We start from the raw sequence: 20,466 nt of genomic DNA on the forward strand, positions 1-20,466 counted from the left end.
TGGCTCAGCACTAGTCTTGAATGGAAAAAGCCAAGTTCAATCAAGCCTTGAGTTCAATCAAGCCCAAGTACCAACACACACACACACACACACACACACACACACACACACACACACACACACACACACACACACAATCTCTTTGAAAATGACTCAAATAGGGACCTCAACAATGGATCTAATATTGTGGAATTAGAAACTAGCCAACAAACTAAAATCATGTCATTTCATGATGACAGTGAGATTATTTCATCTTTGTACAATCAAAACACAGTAAACTCAAGATGTATGAGGCTGCTGGAATAGAACACAGCAAACTATTCACAGTAAACTTTCTTTTGGAGGGGCTACTGAGGCTGGAACTCAGGGCTGGGCACTATTCTTTAGCTACCACTTGAGCTACAGCTCCACTTCTAGCTTTTCTTTTTGCCAGTGCTAGGGCTTGAACTCTGTGTGCTTCTTTTGCTCTACCACTTGAGCTGCTTTTTTTTCTGGGATTAATTGGAGAGTCTCACAGACTTTTCTGCCTTGACTAGCTTTAAACCTTGATCCTTAAATCTCAGCCTCCTGAGTAGCTGGGATTACAGGCATGGGCCCTTAGCACCCAGTTACGTCTCGCTTTTTGGTGGTTAATTGGAGTTAAAAGTTTCACAGAGCCGGGCACCAGTGGCTCACACCTATAATCCTAGCTACTCAGGAGGCTGAGATCTGAGGATCATGGTTCAAAGCCAGCTCGGGCAGGAAAGGCTGAGAGACTCTTATCTCCAATAAACCACCAGAAAAACCAGAAGTGGCACTGTGGCTCAAGTGGTAGAGCGCTCACCTTGAGCTGTAGAGCCCAGGGATAGTGCCCAGGCCTAGAATTCAAGCCCCACAACTGATCCCCCAAAGAAGTTTCACAGACTTCCAGCCTAGGCTAGCTTCAAACTGTGATCCTCAAGATCTCAGTAGTTAGGATAACAGGCATGAGACACTGGCCATGCCCAACTACAGCAAACTTTTTTTTTTTAATAAGGAAAGAGTCCACTCTAAAATAAGATATTATCATTTCAAGTCAATGTACTGTACATAGTTGCATTGCTATACTTGTATAGCAACTTGTGTTGGTGTGTGCATGCACGCATGTGTGCATGCACATGTGCTGGTCTAGGGCTTGAACTCAGGGCCTGGGCTCTGTCCCTGAGCTATTTTGTTCAAGGCTAGTGCTCTACCACTTGAGCCACAGCTCCATTTCCAGGTTTTTGTAAGTTAATTGGCAATAAGAATCGCATGGACTTTCCTGCCCAGGCTGGCTTTGAACTTCAATCCTCAGATCTCAGCCTCCTGAGTAGCTAGGATTATAGGTGTGAGCTTCTAGTGCCTGGAGCATTGTTATACTTTTATATCTTTGCACACACATGCAACACATGTGTAATACACTAACCTGTGATATTACAATGCCTAGTGTTACTAGGTGGCCACAATTTTTCAGCTCGCTTATACCTTTATCACTTGTGTAACCCATTGTTGACTAAAATGCTATTACTAAAGTAGCTGTTTTATTTGATAGCTTCTTTCTCCTGAATTTAAAATCAGAATGCCTTACACTATAAGCAACTAGAAAGATTTTTTTGGAGGTAGAGAAGAGTTTAAAACACATTTTAAGCCAGGTGCTGGTAGCCAAAATACTCTTTGGCTGTGAGCCAAAATAAACATTCTCTTTATAAGGTAATAACCTCAGGTGTTTGATTACACTAACCAAAAAAGAAGTCTCCTCCCCCCCCCCAAAAAAAAAAACACCTACAAAAAACAAGCCAGTCGCTGGTGGCTCACACCTGTAGTCAGAAATCTGAGATCTGAGGATTACAGCTTGAAGCCAACCTGGCCAGAAAAGTCCCTATGAGACTCTTATAACCACTCAAAATCTAGAAGTGGTGCTGTGGCTCAAGTAGTAGAATGCCAGCCTTGAGCACAAAGCAGCTCAGGGACAGTGTCCCAGCCCTGAGTTCAAGCTCCACAACCACCACCACTAACAACAATGATAAGAATGGACACGTGGGTTGGGAAGGTAGCTCAGTGGTAGAGTATTTGCCTTGCATGCATGAGGCCCAGGGCTCATTTCCTCAGTACCACATAAGCAGAAAAAGCCAGAAGTGGCGCTGTGGCTCAAGTGGGAGAGCGCTAGCCTTGAGCTGAAGAGCTGAGGGACAGCGCCCAGACGGAAAGTTCAGGCCCCACAACCGGCAAAAAAAAAAGAAAAAAGAAAAGAAAAGAAAGACAAAGATACATGAGTGCTCCTTTTTCATGGCCTCTCTTGACTCCATTTTGTTAGATTGACTTAAGTAACTCCATTTTGGTACCAATAAGTTTTGTGTTTACTCCTTTCACCAGATATTTCTATGGAAACATCACTGATAAGTTATTTTGAAGTCTTGGTGCCAGGTTAGATTAGTTTGGTCCGGTCTCATGGTGGAGGGAGGAGTCAGTGCAAATTATTTTAGCCACATTCAGGGGCAAGAGAACTTTTTAGGCCAAGTGTCCCTAGATTTCACTATGAAGTTTAATTTTTTTCATATTCTGTTAGGCATTGGCTATCATATCAAAGTCTTGAGCCAGGACTTTTACTGTTAAGTATTATACTTGTGCAGAAATTGGATAGGTAAGACATACAAAATTTTAAGGGGATAATGTAGCATAAATATAATAGAACAGTGAAAGTTTGCTTGAGTTTTGAACCATAAACCTAGACCTGAATGTAAACAACTGAACAAATGGAATCAATCATTGAACAGGGGAAGTTTTGTTGAGATGTCTTGAGATATCTGTTTTTTAGTTTTTAGTTTTAGTTATTAAGGTATTATATAGAGGGGTTACCATTTCTTTTTTTATTTTTCATTTTTTGTTGGTTGTAGGGCTTGAATTCAGGGTCTGGGTACTGTCCCTGAGCCTCTTTGTGCTCAGGCTAGTGTTCTACAACTTGAGCCACAGTGCTACTTCTGGATTTTGAGTGGTTAATTGGAGATGAGAGTCTCACGGGGACTTTTATGTTCTGGCTGGCTTCTAACGGCAATCCTCAGATATCAGCCTCCAGAGTAGCTAGGATTGTGGGCATGAACCATCAGTGCCCAGATGGTAACCATTTCTTAAGTCAGTTAATGAGCACATTTCTTTTCTTTTCTTTTCTTTTTTTGGTTGGTCATGGGGCTTGAATGCTGGGCCTGAACACTGTACCTCAGCTCTTCAGCTCAAGTCTAGTGCTCTACCACTTGAGCCACAGTGCCACTTCTGTTTTCTGGTGGTTTATTGGAGATGAGAGTTTCACAGCTTTTTCTGCCTGGGCTGGCTTTGAACCACGATCCTCAGATCTCAGCCTCCTGTGTAGCTAGGATTACAGGCATGAGCTACCAGTGCCCGGCTTGGAGTACATTTCCTTTTATGAACAAGGCCACCCCTTTGCATTCCCCCATTTTCCTTCTGTCCCTGCCTACAAGTTGCATGGGTCATTTCCCACAAAGTATGTACTTTTATTTGCTTACTAGGGCTTAAACTCAGAGCCTTGCACTACTGCTTAGTTTTTAAGCTCAGGGCTGGGATTCTACCACTTGAGTCCTACCTCCACTTTCAACTTTATTGTGGTTTATTGGAGATAAAATTTGTCTGCCCAGTCTAGCTTTGACCTGAGATCCTCAGAGCTCACTCCCTGAGTAGTGGATTAAGTGTGAGCCACCAGCACCCAACATTTTTCTTTTTCATTCTTTTTTTGTGTGTGTGTGCTGGTATTTTTTTTGATTATTTTATTTTATTTTATTTTATTTTATTTGAGTGTGTGTGCTGGTATTGAGGCAAACTCAGGGCTTGGACACTGTTTCTTAAGTTTTTTGGCTCAAGGCTAGGCCTCTACCACTTGATCTACATCCCCACTTCCAGCTTTTTGCTGGTTAGTTGGATATAAAAGCCTCATAGACATTCCTGCCTAGGCCAGTTTTGTACCTTGATCTGAGGATCTCAGTCTCTTGAATGGCCAGGTTTGTTGTTGTTGTTGTTTGTGGTGGTACTTGAATTTATAGGACATGTGCTTGCGAGGTAGACACTCCAATGGAGCCACACCTCCAGCTCAAAGTATTTCAATGTCTACTCTTCTTTTATATACAACATCTGGTACACAATAATAACTTATGAAACATGTACAGCAGCAGGAAAGTAACCAGACACTGGATACTGGCTCATGCCAGTAATCCCAGCTACTCAAGGAGGCTGAAATCTGAGAGGATCACAGTTCGAAACCAGCCTGGGCAGGAAATTTTGTGATACGCTTGTCTCTAATTAGCCACCAAAAAATTAGGAGTAGAGCCGTGGCACAAGATGTAGATCACTAGTCTTGAGTACAAAATCTCATGGACAGTGGCCAGACCTTGAGTTCAAGCCCCACAACAAGAAAAAAAGAAAGGAAAAAGGAGGAAGAAGAAGAGATGGCAGAAGAGGAGAGGAAGGAAGAAGAAGAGGAGGAAGAAGAAGAGGAAAAAGAGGAAGAAGAGAATTAGGAGGAAGAGGAGGATTAGGAGGAAAATATGACCCATAATCAATAGGAAAAAATCAATAGAAACAGAACCACAGAAAATTCGTGTTAAAATTAGTTAACAAAAGATAAATGTTTTTTAAAGAAAAAAATGGGCAAATCTCAGAAGAGAAATGGAACTCTGTAAAAATGATCAAATGGAATTTCTAGAAATGAAAAATACCTATCTCAAATAAAGAATATATTAGATGGGCTTCACAGAAACCCAGGAAATAACAGAAGGACTGGCGAAGTCAAAAACAGTAGTAAATAGGACTGGAGGCATGGCTCAGTTATAGAGCATCTGCCTAGCAAGTGCAAGACTCTGAATTCAAATTCCAATATTGGAAGGAGGAAGAGGCGGAGGAGAAAAAGGAGGAGAAAGAGAAAAAAAGAGGAGGAAGAGAAAAGAGGAGGAGAAAAGAGGAAGAAGATCCAAATTGAAAAGAATTAATGTTGCCTGAGCCCCTGACTATCCCTCCCACCTTTCCAAACTCACCTTATGCCACAAGGCCCGGAGGCAGTTTCTCCTCAGGGTTGTATGCTGCCATGCCAGGTACTCATCCACACGGGCACGGGCCTGCAGGTCCTGAGGGTACCAGTTGTCTGAAACCTTATATTTATGTGCCAGGTAGAGCAAGATGGCCACACTGTGTGGGTGTTGGGGTGGGGGTGGGGAGAACATCATAATGGGTAAATGAAGAACTAGGGACTTGATCTTCCTAACAACCTGCCTTCATTTTCCAAACAGAGAAAGCAATCTTTGAAAGGGGAAGGGATTTACTCTTGATGACAGAGATGAGTGAAAGATTAAAAATTAGAGTTATATTTTTACAAATGCTAACTGCTGGTTTGCTTCTGTAAACTTGCTTGCACTAGCTCTGACCTTTCCCCTCTCTGGTGATAAATAAAAAGTTTTGGAGTCTAGATGTCGGCCCTGGGACAAGCTCTGTAGTTGTAAATAAAGAGCTAACAAGTAAATTCCCCAGGTGGCCAAATGGGACCCAAGATAAGGAACAAAGAGTATGTTCCTCTGCATTCCTGTGTAGAAATTCCCAGTTTAGGGGGCTCAAGATCAGGGCCATCTGGTGAGCCCAGCAAATTAGGCCAAATGTTAATTAATCACAAGTCTGTAACTCCGTAAACTCCCTAACCCTTATCTCCCAGAGTGACTATCTCCATTTGATCATCCGTGCCAATTGTTTTATTACAGAGAGTGTTATAAACTTCCCCGTGTAGTAAACTGAGCCAATCCTGGGGAACCTAGGGTCTTATGCTAATCTTGTGGTTTTTGTCTTTAAAAGTGCCTGTAACCGCTGCTCGGGGCTTCCTGTCTGCCCTGGACAGAGAGCCCCTTTGTGCAAACGCCAAATAAACTCCTCTTGCTTATTGCAGCTGCTGGCTTGGAGTCTTGGTTCTTGGGGTGCCCTCCCATTGAAGAAAGTATCCCAGTGAGTCTGGGGTCTTTCAATGAGAGGCTTTCTTTCTTTTTTTTTTTTTCTTTTTTTGAGATGAGAGGCTTTCTGAAGCTAGTAAATAATCAAATTCACCTTGTTGACCAGACAATATTCTGTAAGAGTGACTCATCAAGTGTCAAGTGGTTGTTTCTAGTCAGAGGACTAGGGAGAGTTTCTTGGAGGAGATGGCATCCAAGCGGAGCCTGGATGATCTGTGGATCATGCCAGTCTGTATCTACTCTCATCCTCTGGCATTCAGACCAACCTCAGATGGCCTGATATTTCAACACTGCCTGATGAATTGCAATAGCAGACAGGCAGAGGCGTGGGTTCCAGCCCCAACTTTCTCTCCTCCTCCTCCTCTTCTCTCCTCCTCCTCCTCTTTTCTTCTTCTTCTTCTTCTTCTTCTTCTTCTTCTTCTTCTTCTTCTTCTTCTTCTTCTTCTTCTTCTTCTTCTTCTTCTTCTTTCTTCTTCTTCTTCTTCTTCTTCTTCTTCTTCTTCTTCTTCTTCTTCTTCTTCTTCTTCTTCTTCTTCCTTCTTCTTCTTCTTCTTCTTCTTCTTCTTCTTCTTCTTCTTCTTCTTCTTCTTCTTCTTCTTCTTCTTCTTCTTCTTCTTCTTCCTCTTCTCCTTCTCCTTCTCCTTCTCCTTCTCCTTCTCCTTCTCCTTCTCCTTCTCCTTCTTCTCCTTCTTCTCCTTCTTCTCCTTCTTCTCCGTCTTCTCCTTCTTCTCCTTCTTCTCCTTCTTCTCCTTCTTCTCTTCTTCTCTTCTTCTCCTTCTTCTCTTCTTCTTCTTCTTCTTCTTCTTTTCTTCTCCTTCTTCTTCTCCTTCTTCTTCTCCTTCTTCTTCTCCTTCTTCTTCTCCTTCTTCTTCTTCTTCTTCTTCTTCTTCTTCTTCTTCTTCTTCTTTTCTTCTTTTCTTCTTCTTCTTCTTCTTCTTCTTCTTCTTCTTCTTCTTCTTCTTCTTCTTCTTCTTCTTCTTCTTCTTCTTCTTCTTCTTCTTCTTCTTCTTCTTCTTCTTCTTCTTCTCCTTCTCCTTCTCCTTCTCCTTCTCCTTCTCCTTCTCCTTCTCCTTCTCCTTCTCCTCCTCCTCCTCCTCCTCCTCCTCCTCCTCCTCCTCCTCCCCCTCCCTCTCCCCCCCTCCTCCCCCCTCCTCCCCCTCCCTCTCCCCCTCCCCCTCCTCCTCCCCCTCCTCCTCCCCCCCTCCTCCTCTCCTCCTCATCCTCCTCCCCCTCCTCCTCCCCCCCTCCTCCTCTCCTCCTCATCCTCCTCCTCCTCCTCCTCCTCCTCCTCCTCCTCCTCCTCCTCCTCCTCCTCCTCCTCCTCCTCCTCCTCCTCCTTCTTTTTCCAATCCTGGGGCTTGAACTCAGTCTGGGTGCTATCCCTGAGCTCCTTTTGCTCAAGGCTATCACTCTACCACTTGAGCCACTTCTGTTTTTTTTTTCTGTGGATGTGGTACTAAGGAATCAAATCCAGGGCTTGGTGCATGCTAGGCAAGCGCTCTACCACTAAGCCACATTCCCATCTCCCCAGGCCCAACTTTCTGTGGAATGGCCAAGGAGCCTTTAGCCTCTGAGCACTTTAGTTTCTTTGTAACAGGCAGGGCCAGATGGTATCAGCATCCATAGTCCTGATTACCTCTCAGTCAAGATGAAGTCCCCATCCTTCATGGCTGGCACCTTCTTCAGGGGGTTCACCTGGGCAAAGGCATCACTGAGGTGCTGGCCTGCAGATAGCCCCGCATGAGAGAGTTGGGAGTAGAATAACCAAGTATTCTGTGTAGTCTAGCCCACTCCCAGTTCCCAAATTCATGACTCCTCTCCCCACTGGTTACTGGAATGGGAAAGGCTGTGGGCTATTATGGGAGAAGGGGTGTGGGATGCTCTGGTGCAAAATAAACATCCACACTCTTTGCCTCATTAAGAGACTTGCCTCACTTACAGTTCTGAGAGACACAGAGACCTCTGAGACTCAAGCCTTCGTTTGGGCTTATATGCGTAGCTTTTATTGCTCCCACAGATGCAACCATAGAGACACTGAGAATACTTGTCTCACTGCAGCTTTGTTCTGTGCTCAGGGACTTCCCATTACCCTTGGGTCCGTTGGAAGCTCCTCAAAGTCATACACAATTGCCTTTTCTCTCTTGCCTCCTGGTCACCCTCTCATTACCCTCCCTTGGGTAGATCCTTCCCCTAGGAACTGTCTGCTGCATCCCTGTATTTGGCAGCAAACTTGGATATCCCCTTGACCCTGGGGCCCTCTCTTCAGTCCTATTAGCCAAAGGCAATCTCTGTGGGCTATAAGGAAGGTGGTGAGCAGAAACAGGATGGGAGCTATGAAGTTTTGATAGAGGAGTAAACAGAAAGTCAAAGGCACAAAGGCTGTAGAGGGCCCACCATGGTGGCAGGTGCACTGAGTAGAAAGTTTAGCTAAGTAGTGTCCATTCTCCTATCCAGCAGCATCAAGATGGGCATTCTGCTGCCAACTGCTGCCACCCCATTCTACCCCCCCAATCAGCTGCCATCCCCTCCTACCACTCTGATTCGCCTACCCCCTCCAGCTGTGTCCTTTCGGGACCTAGGCAGCCTGCCAAACAAACAAACATCCTGGGCTTATAGTCCAGAGTTCACCAAGCCCTGCCTTGGGGGTAAAGGGAGCTCCTGTTTCTAGAAATTTCATGGGGGCAGCTGCCCTCCCCAGTAGGATAACTGAGGAAAGAGGCAAGCTAGAGGAACAAAGGGGTAGATCATCAGAACTAGCATAGGGCAGAAGTGCATGACTGGAAAGCCAGACCTTGACTAGAAAGCCAGTAACCTAAGCACAGCAGACCACCAAGGAGCAGCCTGGCTGTCAGTCTGTACACTTGATCCTCTAGCCCGTCTTCTCCCACCACCTCTTCTCCGGAGGCCCAGGCCACACCCAATTGTGCTGGTCTAGGCTTCTCTTTTCCTGTCCTCCCTGTTTCTCTTTTCATGCCCCTCCTCCTCCTTTCTCTTCAGCTGAGCCCTTGTTCGTTCCAAGCAACAGAAAGGTGTGGGGGAATCATCTTGAATCTTGTATCTACCTGATGGTTCACCTTTCTCATTTTGTCTCCAAATCAGATCAGCAAAGGCTTCAGAAAGTAGGTGGCACTAGAAGAAATCCCCTAAGCTTTTTGCTTCCCAGTCTGACCCTCCTCTCCTCGGGCCTCCCAACCCACCTTTGAGCAGCTCCACAGTGTGCTGCTGGAAGGTTATGCCATTCTTCTTGGTGAAGATATAGATGGCGCGGCAGGGCTGGGACAGCAGGTCCAGGTAGAGTTCCAGGCCCATGGTTGGAGAGAGAACCAGAGACACACAACCAAAACTCAGGCTGCTGGCTAGGGGCTGGGATCAGTCCAGCTGTGGCCACACCCTATTGGGAGGCCCCAAGCTCTGGGACACTTTCTGACTGCATTTTGACCACCAGGGAAGGAGTGGAGTTTCTGGAGTCTCAGCCCTAGCACATCAGAGATCATTTTCCCTGCAGGATGCAAGGGAGATACAAAGAGGTCCTAGTCTCAGTGACTGGTTTATTTGATTTTGCATAATGTCTTCAAGGCATATTCTTGTCTCTGTGAGTGTCAGAATTTCCAACTATCCCCATTTTACAGGTGGGGAAACAAACACTACACGATGATGATAGACCCAGGAAGTCTGACTGGAGAATCTATCCTCTACCAACTCTCCAAAGATCCTGGTGCCAAGCAGGGGGTAAAGCTTCAATGCATTTTCAGCATTTTGTGATCACTCCAAAAGCACTGGCAGGAAATAGATGGTGATTTTCCTGCTCTGGACAGTGCTAGTCTCTGAATCACATTCCCTAGAGGGTTTAGTCTTAAGTAGGCTGTTACATAATATCCTATCCATGGAGTCATTTGTAAACAATAGACATTCTTTTTTTTTATTTTCCCCCAGTTGTGGGGCTTGAACTCTGGCCTGCTGGCTGTCCCTGAGCTTTTCAGCTCAAGTCCAGTGCTCTACCACTTGAGCTACACCACCACTTCCAGTTTTCTGGTGGTTAATTGGAGATTAGAGTCTCTCGGACTTTCTTGCTGGGGCTGGCTTTGAACCACGTTCCTCAGATCTCAGCCTCCTGAGTAGCTAGAATTATAGGCATGAGCCACCGACAGCGCCAGGGTAACAATAAACATTCTTGCTCACACTTTGGGAGGCTAGTGAGTCCCAAGATCCTTTAGCCAATTCAGTGTCTACTGAAGACTCACTCTCTGCTTCGAAGATAGCATTTCCTTGTTGTGTCCTCATAGTGTGGTAGGGTCACAGCAACCCCTTTCAAACCTCTCTTTTGAGGGAGGCCAGAGGAGCCTATACTGGAGCTTGAACTCAGTGTGTAGGTGCTGTCCCTGAGCTTTTTGTACTTCAACCCACCTCTGGCTATTTTGGTAATTAATTGGAGATAAGTCTCAGACATTCCTGACCTAGCTAACATCTCAATTCTGGGATCCTGAGTAGTTAAAATTAAGGGGTGAACTACTAGTGGCTGGCTTAATATTTACTTTCTGGAAACAGAGAGGATCCAAGATGACTACCTGCTCCCACATCAGGCTCTCTGCATATGTGTGTGTATATCTGTGTATATGTACATACACGTTTATATATATATATATATATATATACGCATACACACACACACACACACACACATATGTACACACATATATAGTGCTAGTCCTGGGGCTTAAACTCAGGGCCTGGGTTCTGTCCCTGAGTTTCTGTTTGCTCAAGGCTAACACTACCACTTGAGCCACAGCTCCATTTCTGACTCTGTGTGTGTGTGTGTGTGTGTGTGTGTGTGTGTGTGTGTGTGTGTGTGTGTGTGTGTGTGTGTGTGTGTGTGTGTGTGTGTGTGTGTGTAGTGGGGCTTGAACTCAGAGCCTGAGCACAGTCCCTGAGCTTTTTCTCTCAAGGCTAGCACTCTTACTACTCTGAGTCACAGCACTTCCAATTTTCTAGTGGTTAATTGGAGGTAAGAGTCTCATGGGCTTTCCTGCCCAGGCTGGCTTTGAACCATGATCCTCAGATCCCAGCCTTCTGAGTAGCTAGGATTGTAGCCATAAGCCACCAGCCTTTCTTTTTTTAGTAGTTTATTGGAGATAAGAGTCTTACACACTCTCCTACCTAGGCTGGCTTTGAACCACAATCCTCAGATCTTGGCCTTCTGAGTGGCTATAAGATCTCTGCTTATATTAACTATCCCTGACTTCACAGTCATGCTGGTTGTTCCACTTCTTTATTAGGCCAAGGAACAGAGTTGCTTTTTAAGGTCTCCCTTACAGGAAGAGGCTCAAAGGGCTGAGCCAGCCAGGCCCTGTTGGATCCATTGCTTCTGGGTCACTTGTACTTCCGCAGAAACCCACGGATCTTCTCCTTGACCATTGGATCCAGTGTTGAACAGTCCCATTCTGCCAACTGTGTCAACCGGTCATGAGCCTCCCAGAAGAGGTTAGATCCAATGGCCAGCTCTACACGCATACGCCATTCGGCCAACTTGTGACTGTTGAGGAAGACATTATGTTTTCCTCCCATGGGCTGTGGATAGACAGAGAGGAAAATGTGCTTAACCTGGGTACCACCTCCCACTCAGGTCATCTCCTATAGCCTCAGGGGACCTCTCTAACAGCCTCCAAAGAGTTAGCCATCTGTTGAAATTGGGGCTTGGCTAAGAATCCGAAGTGTATAATTAGATGTTGGGTTGTATGGAGGACCCAGAAACCTCCAGGGTTGTTGATCACTAGTCTTATTCCAAGGATCTCAAACCTCTCTCTGAGGTGACACCTGGCCTAAAATGGTTGCCACTTCTCCAGCCTGAAAAATCTTCCATGGATCTTTGCCTTCTTCCAGGGAAGCCCCTTGTGTTCAAGGGAGTATGTGTGAGAGGAACTAAGTCTCCCTCCCACCCCACGGCCATCTACATATAGAATATCCTTCAATGATAAAGCACAAAGGATAAAAAAAGGAGATTCAGCTAGCTGGCTGACTCATAGTTCAGCTGTCTCCTGAAAAAATACAAACTCTGTGCTGGGAAAGTGGCTTAGTGGTAGAGTGCTTGTCTAGCACACATGAAGCCCTGGATTCAGTTCCTCAGTACCACATAAATAGAAAAAGCTGGAAGTGGTGATGTGGTTCAAATGGTACAGTGCTAGCCTTGAGCAAAGCAGCTCAGGGACAGTGCCCAGGCCCTGAGTTCAAGCCCCAGGACAGGCATGCATGCATTAATTAATTAATTAATTAATTAAAATATATACTCTGCCAGGTGCCAGGGGCTCACACTTCTCTAATCCTAGCTACTCCAGAGGCTGAGTTCTGAGAATCACAGTTCAAAGCTAGCCTTGGCAGGGAAGTTTATGAGATTCTTATCTCCAATTAACCACCCAAAAGCTAGAAGTAGAGTTTTGGTTCAAGTGGTAGAGCACCAATCTTGAGCAGATAGGCTAAGGGATAGCACCCAGACCCAGAGTTCAAGCCCCAGTACCAGTCCCTCCCCCCCCAAAAAAAGTACCCAATGCTGATGACTAATATCTGTAATTCTAGCCACTTAGGAGGCTGAGGTTTTAGGATTAAGAAGTGCAGGCAGAAAAGTCCCTAAGACTCTTATCTACAACTAACCAGAAAAAAAGTTGAAAGTGGAGGTGTGCCTTAAGTGGTAGAGTGCCAGCCTTAAGTGAAAAAAGCCAAGAGAGGGTGCGAAGGCCTTGAATTCAAGCTCCAATAATGGCATACACACATATGCACGTACACAGACACAGACACGGACACACACACACACACACACACACACACACACACACACACACACACACACACACACACACAAAGAAATACACACCTGAAATGTTCAGGTGGCCCAAGAGTTGAGTGACATAGAAAGAGTATGGGCCAGGCTGGAATAGTTTGTCCTGGTGCTTCTCTGTACTGCAGAGGACCAAAGTGGCCACATTACATATTGGCCACAGACTATGGTTGGCCTCTCAAGACGTTGGCTAGTATCCCAAAGTGGCCATCTTGCCTGTATACACCAGCTAGGTCAAAACTAGCTACCCTCCTGGGCTTATAAAAACCTTGCAAAAGTTCCATCCCTAGGTGCATAGTGAATAGTCCTCAGAACCAGCTGCCCTGTCTGAAGTTCTGGGGTAAGAAAAGGCAAGGCCAGAAGCCTCTATTTCCTGGTGAGTCCACTAGAAGGAAAAGGCATCTGGGGTCCTGGTGAATGAACAGAGAAATATGATGTTCTCTGCATCTCAGGTTCACCCTCTACCTCCTCCCCACACCTTAGAATCCTTGTCAAGATTAGAAAATCAGAGCCAGTGCCAGTGGCTCACTCCAGCAATCCTAGCTACTCAGGAGTCTAAGATCAAAGGATCTCACCACCATATTTACTTGAGGAAATCAGGATTTCAGTATAATTTCCATCCCCAAGATGAACACCACTGGCTCACGCCTATAATCCTAGCTACTCAAAGGCTGAAATGTGAGGATTTTGTTTCTATGTTAGCCTAGGCAGGAAATGCCATGAAACTCTTATCTCCAATTAAGCACCCAAATAGTCAGAAGTAGAACTATGGCTCAAGTGATAGAGCATTAGCCTTGAGCAGAAAAAGCTCAGGAACTGCACCCAGACCCTGAGTTCAAGCTCAGGAAGTAAAGTCTGTGAAACTCTTCTCTCTCCAGTTAACCAGCAAAATTCTTAAAGTAAAGCTGTGGCTCAAATGCTAGAGGACTCTCCTTAAGCAGATAAAGCTAAAGGACAGCGCCCAGGCTCTGAGTTTAAGCCTCAGTCCTGGCAGACAGGCGCACATGTGCACATTTGCCCTCACACACACACATATACACAGACAGATGATCACTCTCCTCCCTGATTCAAAACCTTCTGCCCTTTCTTCCCATTGCCTCAAGATGGAGTTCAGGCACCCAGACCTGGACACAACTTTTTGCCTCCCTTCCTACTTCACTAGTCTATCCTTAAGTTATATTCCCACTGATCTCAGAAACATCTGCCTCTGCGCACCAACTACTTCATCTCACACCTGCATCATCTCCACCAAGGCCACCAAGTCAGCCAGTGAAATGTGGTCCCCAGTGATGAACATTTTGTCCTGCAGAAATTTCTCCTCGAATTGTAAAAGGCTTTTCTTCACATCTTCCAGTACGTCGTTTGTCCTCTCATCAGGGACTTTCTCACCCGTGATCATTGGAATCAGCAACTGGCCAGGTGGGGAAGAAAAAAAAAGAAGGCTATACCCCATCCCATTTGAGCTTCTAGACCTCCACCATCCTGTCAGCTAGATATAGAGTGGACAGTTTCAAGGATGTAAGTTGTTTCACATTTTGGCCAGTTTTCGTTAGTAGACATTTCCTGGCACTGTGTATTCAGAAGGATTTTGAGATCTCAACAAAAATGAATCCTGTGATTGACTAGTGATGTCTGTAATAGGTGGCTATGGATTAGATGTGGTTTGAATATGTCCCTCAAGGGTTCATGGGTTAGAAACTCAGTCCCCCCCCCCCCCACCTACCCAGTGGGTTATATAAGAAGTCAAATTCAATAAGAGGTCACTGGGCATACTATCTTTAGAAGAGTTTAAAGTAGTTCTTATGGGACAGCAAGTTAATTCTAATGAGAGAAAATTGTTATAGCAAAACTGGCTCCTCTTCTACTTTCTGGCTTCCTTTTCTCATTATGCTTTGTAATTTTCTTTTTTGGTACTGAGGATGAAACCCAGGACATTGCACTTGCTAGGCAAGCATTTTGCCACTGAGCTATACCTCAGCCCACTTTGGTCCCTCTTTAACTTGCTCCAATTGTGATGGCCCTCACCAGAGCCTATACTATGTTTGGATTTTCAGCCTCCAAAACAGTGAGCTAAATAAGCCTCTTTTTTTTTTTTTAAAGTTAAACCGGCCTCTGGAATTTTGTCATAGCAACCAGATGCAGACTAAGACACAGGAATAGAGTTAGAATAGGGACATATGTGCTAGTTATTTATATCTCCTAACTTATTCTCTGTGGACCCTTGACACTAATATTCTATAGTTCAGAATGAAATTTCTTGAATTCTATCTTGAGTCACTTGAGCCCTTTTTGGGTACCTTTCTCCTTGTCTTAATAAAATTCTTTCACACCCAATGGTTCATGCCACACTCCCATCAATGCCATAAGGCAGGCAGGTGAGGAAGCAGAGAAAATGATGCTCTGACAGCTTGAGCTCACAACTAGAGAGCAAGGCCAGGACTAGACTCCAAACTTCCTTACTCCCTTGTTACTTTATCCCTAAACTCCAGACAAGGCCCTTCTCACCTTGAACCAGAGTATCTTATTCATCGGCAGCTGAATGGCTGTGTGCTGCCAGGCCATGAACTCATCAACACGGGCACGATTATACAGGTCCGGTGGGTACCAGTGGGAAGGTGCACTGTACTTGCGGCAGAGATAGAAGAGGATGGCCACACTGCAGAAAGAACAGGTCAGAACTACTGCTCTTTTCTTCCAAAGATCCTGACAACAATCACTCCATCACAGCTTGGGCCCAACTTGCTAATGCCTCTAGCTATAGGCAGGCTCTATGTGCTACATTCCTCCAGGAGAAGTTGCCCAGAGGTCCCTGGGAAAGACTTCTTCCAAACTAACAGTCTTAGAGTCATCAAGGGCAGGATGGGAGCAGGAGTCAGTGGACAGCATAAGAAACGGAAGTCTAGACAGGGAACATATAGCAAGATACTAGAGTAAGAGGAGATGAATTTGGAGAATGGAGAGTAAGTATCACCAGAAAGAGGATGAGGTAAGTGAAGAGAAAAGAAATGGTCAGAGATAATAAAGGGACCAAATGCTGAATGGAAAAAGCAGATGGACCACTGGGAGACCAAGATAGCCAATCCAACTCAAAGGAAGGGGTAAGGGAGGGCAGAGGTCTCAAGGATTGGGGGGTGGGGAGGCGAGAGTGACAGAGACAGACTTTAGGGGAATGCCCCAGGCTTGCTGATTGCTGGGTAAAGTAGAAAATTCCCAAAGACAACAGATTCAGTTTCTTAAACTTCAGCATCAATAAACATCTAGAGGAGAAGAGAGTGCTATTGTTTGGTTGTTCACACCAAAACTTAGGTCGAAATTTAATCCCCATTGTGAACTTTTTTTTTTGGGTCCAGTCGTGGGGCCTGAACTCTGGGCCTGGGCGCTGTCCCTCAGCTCTTCAGCTCAAGGCTAGTGCTCTACCACTTGAGCCACAGCACACTTCAGGCTTTTTTCTTTTTGTTTATGTGGTGCTGAGGAATTGAACCCAGGGCCTCAGGCATGCAAGGAAAGCGCTCTACCACTGAGCCACCTTCCCAGCCCCTCCCCATTGTGAACTTTTAAAAGGTGGGACCATTAAAAGTGAGTGGGTTGAGGCTGGGAAAGTGGAGTGGTAGAGTGCTTGCCTCGCATGCATGAAGCCCTGGGTTCGATTCCTCAGCACCATATAAGCAGAAAAAGCTGGAAGTGGCGCTATGGCTCAAGTGGTAGAGCACTAACCTTGAGTTGAAGAGCTGAGGGACAGCGCCCAAGCCCAGAGTTCTGGCCCACGACCCACCAAAAAAAAAAAAAAAAAAGAAAAGAAAAGAATAACAAAAATGCCAAGCAGACAAAGGGACTTTTATGTTCAATTAACCAGCAAAAAGCTGGAAGTGGAGGTATGGCCCAAATGGTAGAGTACCTGTCTTAAGCTAACAAGCCTAGTGAAAGGGTGAGGCCCTGAATTCAAGCCCAAATACCAGCAGAGAAAAAAGTGATGGGGGCCTCAGGGCTCTGCCCTCCTGAATGAATCAATTCATTCATGAATAAAACAATTGTTGGATTAATGGTTTTTCAATGGAGTTGCTTTGTTATAAAAACAAGTTTTCTGTCTTGCTGGATCTGTCCCTCCACATGATACTCTGTGCCACACCAAGACCCAGAGAAAAGGGCTAGATGCTAAACAGAGCAGCTCATGGACTTTTCAGCTAAGTTCAATGTTGATTCTTTATAAATTATCCAGGCTGTAGTATAGAGATAAAAATGGGCTAACACAAGACTATAGATAAAGAAAGCCAGCCCTAAGAGGAAAATCAAACAACTGTATTATTCAGAACTTCTGGGATCCCTGATTTAAGCTAATCAACTGCCAATGAAATATTTATGAGCTAGTTAATGACTTTTTAATGGAAACTGGATATTTGGTGAAATCTAGGAAATAATGCTAATTTTAGTAGGTGTCAATGATATTGAGGTGATTTATTTTTAAAGTCCATATCTCTTAGAGGTACATTCCTAAACATTTCTGAGTAAAATGATGAGTATCCAGAAGGAAAGGGAACAGGGTGATACAATATAGACCCCAGCCAGGCACCAGTGGCTCATGCCTGTAATCCTAGCTACTCAGGAGGCTGAGATCTGAGGACTGTGGTTCAAAGCTAGCTCAGCAGAAAAGTCCCCATGAGATTCTTATCTCCAATTATCCACTCAAAAACCAGAAGTGACGCTGTGGCTCACATGATAGAGCGCTAGCCTTGAGCACAAAGAGGCTCAGGGACAGTGCCCAGGCCCTGAGTTCAAGCCCCACAAAAGACAAAAAATAAAATAAAATAAAAAATACAATTTAAAAACTGACCCCAAATGGACAACCACTGGAGCTGGGAAAAGAGTGTGTGGGTTTACTGTACTATTGGTTAGTCTTCGTTCTTCTTTTTAGTGTATGCATGGAATTTTCCAGTGTTAAAAAAATAAATAAGAGGGGTAATATTGTACTCATTACCTGTCTGTGACATGGCCACCCCTCTGTGCATCACCTTAATAATGACAATAAAAGAATAAATAAATCAATAAATAACAAATAGGGGTTGTAAGCCTGGTTCAAATGGTAGGGTGCCTGCCTAGCAACTCTGAAGGTCTAAGTTCAAACTCCAGTACCTCCAATAAGCAAGCAAATGAACAAATGTCGTAAATGCTAGCAGGTCAGTTCCCACTGGGTCTCTCAGGAGGAGCAGAAACAGATGGTGAGGATCCTTACCTTTCAGATAAGATGAATTTCCCGTCTCTGAGGCTGGGCAGTTTCCTTAAGGGGTTGATTGCGACGTATTCCTTGCTGTGATGGTGACCTGAGAGGGATCAGGGAAGTTCTGGGGCTGCTGGAAACTCCAGGAGAGAGAGAAACCTTGGACTCTCAGAGATAGAAATAACTTCTTCTCTATTTTGTCCAAGAAGGGAAGAAACTGAGGCCTCGAAAGACACACCCCAGGTCAGTGACAAAACAGAGACCAAGATCCGGATTCTCTGCCTCCCCGCCTGCCTCTATCTCAGAGTTGCTGATCTCTTTTCTCCAGCACCAAGATAACTTTTTGGCTCACAAAAGCCACAGGTCTCCAGTCTCCAACTCCATCACTCCTCACTCTATCGCTGCCTCTTGTTTTGTTCTGGTACTGGGGCTTGATCTCAGGGCCTGGGTGCTATCCCTTAGCTTTCCCACTCAAAGCTGGTGGTCTATCACTTGAGCCACAGTTCCACTATGAACTTTTTGGTAGTTAATTGGAGGTAAGAGTCTCACAGACTTTCCTGTCTTGGTTGGCTTTGAACTTCAATCCTCAGATCTCAGCCTCATAAATAGCTAGAGTTACAGGTATGAGCCATCAGCACCCAGCTTCTGTACCTCCTTTTAAGGGAAGCAGGGCAGCTGAAGCTGGCCACATAGAAAACATAAGCCCAGAATAGAGCTGGAATCCAAAAGGGGAGCCCCGCATATGAAATCAGACACCTAGCATGAATAGAGAATTTTATAAGGGGAAGGAATTCTCACTCTTCCTTGACTAGCTGCTTCTAAATGGAAACATTTCTGGGAGTAGCATTTATACCTCATTCATCTTTCTTTCTTTCTTTCTTTCTTTCTTTCTTTCTTTCTTTCTTTCTTTCTTTCTTCCTTTCTTTCTTTCTTTCTTTCTTTCTTCCTTTTCTTTTTCTTTTTTTTGTCAGTCCTGGGGCTTGAACTCTAGGCCTGGGTGCTCTCCCTCAGCTCTTCAGCTCAAGGCTAGTGCTCTACCACTTGAGCCACAGTGCCACTTCCTGCTTTTTCTGCTTATGTGGTGCTGAGGAATCGAACCCAGGGCCTCATGCATGTGAGGCAAGCACTCTACCACTGAGCCACCTTCCCAGCCCCTGCCTCATTCATTTCTGCAGCTTCTACATCTCCTTTTCTAGTCTTGAAGCTTCTGTCTCACTCTGAGCTTTTAGAGCCTCCTCTGTGCTTGGAGAGGAGGGCCTAGAACCTAACACACTAAACTTCACATGGGGGTCTGTGTGATCCATAGCAGGTGTGCATTCTACATAATTTTATTTTCAGTACTGAGGATGGAACTTAGGGTCTGGAATATTCTATGCAAACTGTCTACCACTGGGCTGGTGATATACCCAACCATCAGAGCAGATTTGATTCTGGGAAGAAAGTGAACAATACCTATACTCGCATATTACTGCAACCATTAGCAGTCTGGTTGTGAGGTTCTTCAGATAATGAAGTGCAAGACCACCACCATTCCCTAAAACACACAAGATGATGACAAGGGCCCTGGCTGGGTTTCCCCTAACAATCTTCCCCTTTACTCTCAAAGAGGCTTTTCTTCCTAGTGGAGGGACTGTTGTTAGACAAGGAGGGATGCAGCCTGGATAATCTTGACACCTTTGGTACCTTTTCTCCCCCTTTGCTTAGTACCTGTACTTCTCTGAAATGCCCATACCTGGGTCCTTGGGCTTCCTCCCAGGACTAGGCCTGCCTAGGTAGCAGTAGGGACTGACCTTTGAGCAGATCTACAAACTGGAATTCAAAGGGAATGTTGTTCTTTTTGGCAAAGATGTAGACGGCTCGGCAGGGTGCTGACAACAGGTCCATGAACAGCTCCATACCCACACTGAGACTCCTGATGGGCCTTACTGACTCAGCAGGCGAGTCACAAACCTGCGGCTGTGTCTAGCCTGCGCCTCTGGCCCCGTTGTCCTCTCTGATCTGAGCCCAGGACGGCCCATTCTAGAACTTCTTATTTTCCTTGGTGTTGCCATGAGGCCAGGAAGCCTGGGATTCTCATAGTAGCAGCAAGGATTCTGAGGAGATCTAGGGGGGCGGGGAAGAGCCTTGACTAAAGGCTGGCAGGGGTGGGGTGGGTGGGCTGCTGTGTATTCATGGGTCACATAGTTCTGTCTCACAAGTACTATCTGAGAAGGAAGGGTTCATACCTGCGCATCCCCAGTGCTAGACCTTCAATGCAGAACATGACAAAGAGATTTTCAAAGTCTTTTTAACAAAGTAGTTTGCTTTATTTCTGTTAATCTAGTGAGAATTGTTTTTCTGAAAAGGCCTTCTTTGGTCAGATGGCTTAGCCCTTGTTAATTACATTTTAGTTACATTCTTGCCCTGCTCCACTTTACTTAGGACATACTGTTACAAGT

The 20,466-nt window shown here is 45.2% G+C and overlaps 2 protein-coding genes across 2 annotated transcripts in view; both read right to left on the minus strand.

The window, feature by feature from the left end:
• LOC138808343 (glutathione S-transferase theta-1-like) overlaps positions 1–9,350 on the minus strand; it is a 10,981-nt gene extending 1,631 nt beyond the window's left edge. Inside the window, exons 1-3 of the mRNA XM_069994448.1 lie at positions 9,188–9,350; positions 7,627–7,714; positions 5,034–5,184 (exon numbers count right to left, since the gene is read on the minus strand). Of these exons, the coding sequence (XP_069850549.1) occupies positions 5,034–5,184; positions 7,627–7,714; positions 9,188–9,299 (351 nt within the window). The 5' untranslated portion in view covers positions 9,300–9,350. The remainder of the gene's footprint in view (positions 1–5,033; positions 5,185–7,626; positions 7,715–9,187) is intronic.
• Positions 9,351–11,227: 1,877 nt separating this feature from the next.
• LOC138808496 (glutathione S-transferase theta-4-like) lies at positions 11,228–20,031 on the minus strand. Its single transcript, XM_069994776.1, has 5 exons — positions 19,819–20,031; positions 18,044–18,131; positions 15,322–15,472; positions 14,051–14,227; positions 11,228–11,555 (listed from the first exon to the last, which is right to left on the minus strand). The coding sequence occupies exons 1-5, from the start codon at positions 19,922–19,924 to the stop codon at positions 11,358–11,360; spliced, it is 720 nt and encodes a 239-aa protein (XP_069850877.1). The 5' UTR covers positions 19,925–20,031; the 3' UTR covers positions 11,228–11,357.
• Between the last annotated feature and the right edge of the window lie 435 nt (positions 20,032–20,466).

This window comes from Dipodomys merriami, unplaced genomic scaffold, assembly GCF_024711535.1.
Source record: "Dipodomys merriami isolate MVZ:Mamm:240054 unplaced genomic scaffold, mDipMer1.0.p SCAF_45, whole genome shotgun sequence".
NCBI classification, from domain to species: Eukaryota; Metazoa; Chordata; class Mammalia; order Rodentia; family Heteromyidae; genus Dipodomys; species Dipodomys merriami.

What these genes read in the sequence shown, in the direction of transcription:
- LOC138808496 (XM_069994776.1), bottom strand. Translation starts at nt 19,924, where the DNA reads ATGGAGCTGTTCATGGACCTGTTGTCAGCACCCTGCCGAGCCGTCTAC. An exon ending in GTTTGTAGATCTGCTCAAAG is followed by an intron (nt 18,132 to 19,818) that starts GTCAGTCCCTAC and finishes GATCCCTCTCAG; the next exon opens with GTCACCATCACAGCAAGGAA. An exon ending in ATAAGATACTCTGGTTCAAG is followed by an intron (nt 14,228 to 15,321) that starts GTGAGAAGGGCC and finishes CCACCTGGCCAG; the next exon opens with TTGCTGATTCCAATGATCAC.